The 3059-nt window shown below is 43.3% G+C and overlaps 1 protein-coding gene across 1 annotated transcript; it reads right to left on the bottom strand.

Moving 5' to 3' along the window:
• Positions 1 to 257: 257 nt before the first annotated feature.
• LOC120959821 (uncharacterized) lies at positions 258 to 1939 on the bottom strand. The gene is made up of 2 exons (XM_040383486.2): positions 1192 to 1939; positions 258 to 994 (listed from the first exon to the last, which is right to left on the bottom strand). Exons 1-2 carry the CDS (start codon positions 1764 to 1766, stop codon positions 940 to 942), a joined length of 630 nt encoding a protein of 209 aa, XP_040239420.2. The 5' UTR covers positions 1767 to 1939; the 3' UTR covers positions 258 to 939.
• Between the last annotated feature and the right edge of the window lie 1120 nt (positions 1940 to 3059).

Genomic DNA, 3059 nt, shown 5'->3' with positions numbered 1-3059 from the left:
ACTGTTAAAAGGTTAGAATTACAATAGATTTAAAAAGTAAGCCAAAACCAAAGCGTCTAAAGAAAATATAGTTTTAAACGATAACATCAAAATCTTATTAAACAGATTTATTAGACTTATATGGGGCAAAATACGTAATCAATATAGTGGGAAATGGGAGGGCGCAGCATTAATTGAAAAAAATAAAAAGAAGCCGGCTTATTTTAGGAAAAAACAGGACAAAAGTTTCTAACAGTAATGAAAAAATACTCCCAAACTTTCAATTATAGAGCCTGCTTTATACTCCTCATCATATGCATTCTATTGCAGCGATCAAACGCAAGTACAGGTCTACCGTCCATGCTGAAACGGACCGGGTAAATAACATAATTGCTATTTGTGATACAGCTTCAACAAAGTGTCGTTAGCTTCGGTAGCAAATTGAACGATTTAGATCTCATCCCTGGTACGATTCAGTTGCGTTTGATTTTTCCGATCAATCGAATTGACACTTCCCAAATAGATAGCCGTACGGGTTGTCGTTTAATTTTCCAACCTGTGTACCAACTCTCCCGCACTGTCGTTACTGGTGGGGTACATTGATTTCACATTATACGGTTGTATCATGTGCTTTTTTTTTGCTTCTTTTATGTGTCTGTTAGCAAAAATGACCATTCAATCCGATTCAAGATGAAAGCGATCACACAAAATAGGGTCCGACTCTTGAGCTTCAGCAAACGACACAAACACAAAAAAACTGGAAGCAAAAATGCAATTCAGCGGTTGCAAACGGCAGAAAATCTGCTGGGACATAAATCAAACATTCGGCAAGCTTATTTGATAATCTCTTAATTGATTCGAGTTTCGGATTTATGCCGGTACCGGTTGGTTCCGTCGATATCGTCCGAAACGGTTTGCTTCTTGCGGAACAGGGTTAGACTCCGGATATCCATGCGAAGCTTACCGACTTAGCAGTCCTTTGATGGCCGGTACGTTCATCAGTGATCCAGCGTCTCTATTGAATGGAACAGAAACCGTTGAAAAATAAGGCAATGAATGAAGGAAAACCGGTTCCGTTCGTATGTGAAATAAGTCCGGCAAGACACAAACGAACGAACGGATCGGAGCCGTCCAAATTAATGAACCACTCCGGAGATTTTTTTTCCTTCGTTGCAACCGATTAGAAAACAACGCATCGAAACGAACACGTACCGTTTCAGGCTAAGGATCTCCTCCCCGAACCGTTCATCGTCCAGGCGGAAGTAGCGCTCGAGAAAGGCGTGCGAGTTGGCCAGCGGTAGGGGCGGCTCCTGGAGCAGCTTTCTCGCACTAGCCCGGAACCGAGCGATGGCGACCTCGATGTCACGCCGGTAGCCTTCGAGCTGCTGCAGCCCAAGCCCCTCCTTATCCGGGCAGTGCAGGTGCTGGCGGGCGGCATTCGCTACGCTTACCATCAGACACAGCACGATGTAGTCGATGTAGCGCTGGCGAATGGCGACCCTTGCACGCCGCTCCTTGCCACAGAGATGGTGCCGGTAAAGGCCGTAGGATAGCAGCGCACCGAAGGACAGGAGGGCGACCGCGCCGAACGATATTTCCACCGGAAAGGTGCGTAAGTTTTCGTGGAGATGCTCCACCAGGGCAGGGTGCCGTATGGATTGCCAGTGCACGGTACCGGTGGTCATGCCAATCAGCAGCGAGGTAAACAGCAGCCTTTGATGGTTGCCGAGCAGAAAACGATGCAGTTTGACGAGCTGAGCCTGGCAAAACTGGAACACGATCGCCATCGGCGCGCTGGGGCCGTAGGTCTTTTTTCCGGCGGAAATTTTAGACACTAGAATTTTGACAGTTGATACGCGCGTGCAAGGATAACTGAGATGCGAAACGCAAAGCGTCGATTGCTTGGATATGGAAACGTAGTGTGTTAATTAGTGGGCTAATGTGTGTGCCTTTCTCTAGTGGAAAGTGTAAACTGATTCATTGGAGCTCAATAATCATTTCGACAGATTGATGAGTAATCACTTTCGTTGACTCTGTTATGGCTGTATCAGCATTTTTTATTTCTTATTCTTTCTCTTATCATAAGCTAAACCCCCAAATATCCATTTACCGGTCCATTTTACCGCTTTTTGAAGGGTTTTGAACTTTTGGTAGACTTCTTTCGTGGAATTATGGATTGAAATCGGTCATTCGGGCGTGGATAGTGAGAGTGATAGCAGCGGGCCTCCTCATCTATTCGTGACTTTGATTTTGTCTCGTAATTGTGTAAGCTGCAATCAAAATATGGAAGACTTATCAATGAAAAGGTAATTGAATATCTAATTTTAAATTTCAAACAATCATTTCAATAGTTGAGAAACTGGACATAGAGTTGCAATTATGTAATTAACACAATAAGTGGAACTTGTTCCGGATGGCTCCAGACACTTTAGAAACCATCACCGGTGGGTTCATCCAGATGTGTTGGGACCGTCCGGAATTGTTCGGAATCGTTTAGAATCGTTGGACTCTTTCGGAATCGGCGTTGACCGGTATTAGTGACAGGAAGCAGAAACATTTCAAATATTGCAATCGGCAGTATTAAATCGATGCGTTTAAAAGCCTTAGAATGTCCGTTGTAATGGGAAACGGCATTGATGAAGGGCATGAGGTTATGGTCATACAGCTTGACAGATACAAATATGCTTATAAACATCGTGTTCTTCATAGTGATTTGATTGGTTCCCAAATTTGTTGGATTCTTCGTATTTTTATCGTTTCTAGTTTCTATTCGTTTCAAAGAATGATTGACAGTGTCGCAACATTTTTGACACGAAAAATTCAACATGTTCTAGGGAAATGAAAAATAAATTGTGGGACAGAAAATCCGCTTTAAACGAAAGGAAATAATGAATACACTAATATTCCTTACGATTCCGTACAATTTCGGTCGATACAGGCAAATTTTTGGACAATTTCTGAACAATTCTGAACGCTTCCGAACAATTATGATGATTCTGACGATTGTGAACGGTTACATATGCAGCTGTCTATTCCATTCCTCGAGAGTTGGAACCGGCATCACCCTAACCGGAATCGGA

This window comes from Anopheles coluzzii, chromosome 3 (assembly GCF_943734685.1).
Source record: "Anopheles coluzzii chromosome 3, AcolN3, whole genome shotgun sequence".
NCBI classification, from domain to species: domain Eukaryota; kingdom Metazoa; phylum Arthropoda; class Insecta; order Diptera; family Culicidae; genus Anopheles; species Anopheles coluzzii.
This window is presented reverse-complemented; position numbering and strand designations above follow the sequence as displayed.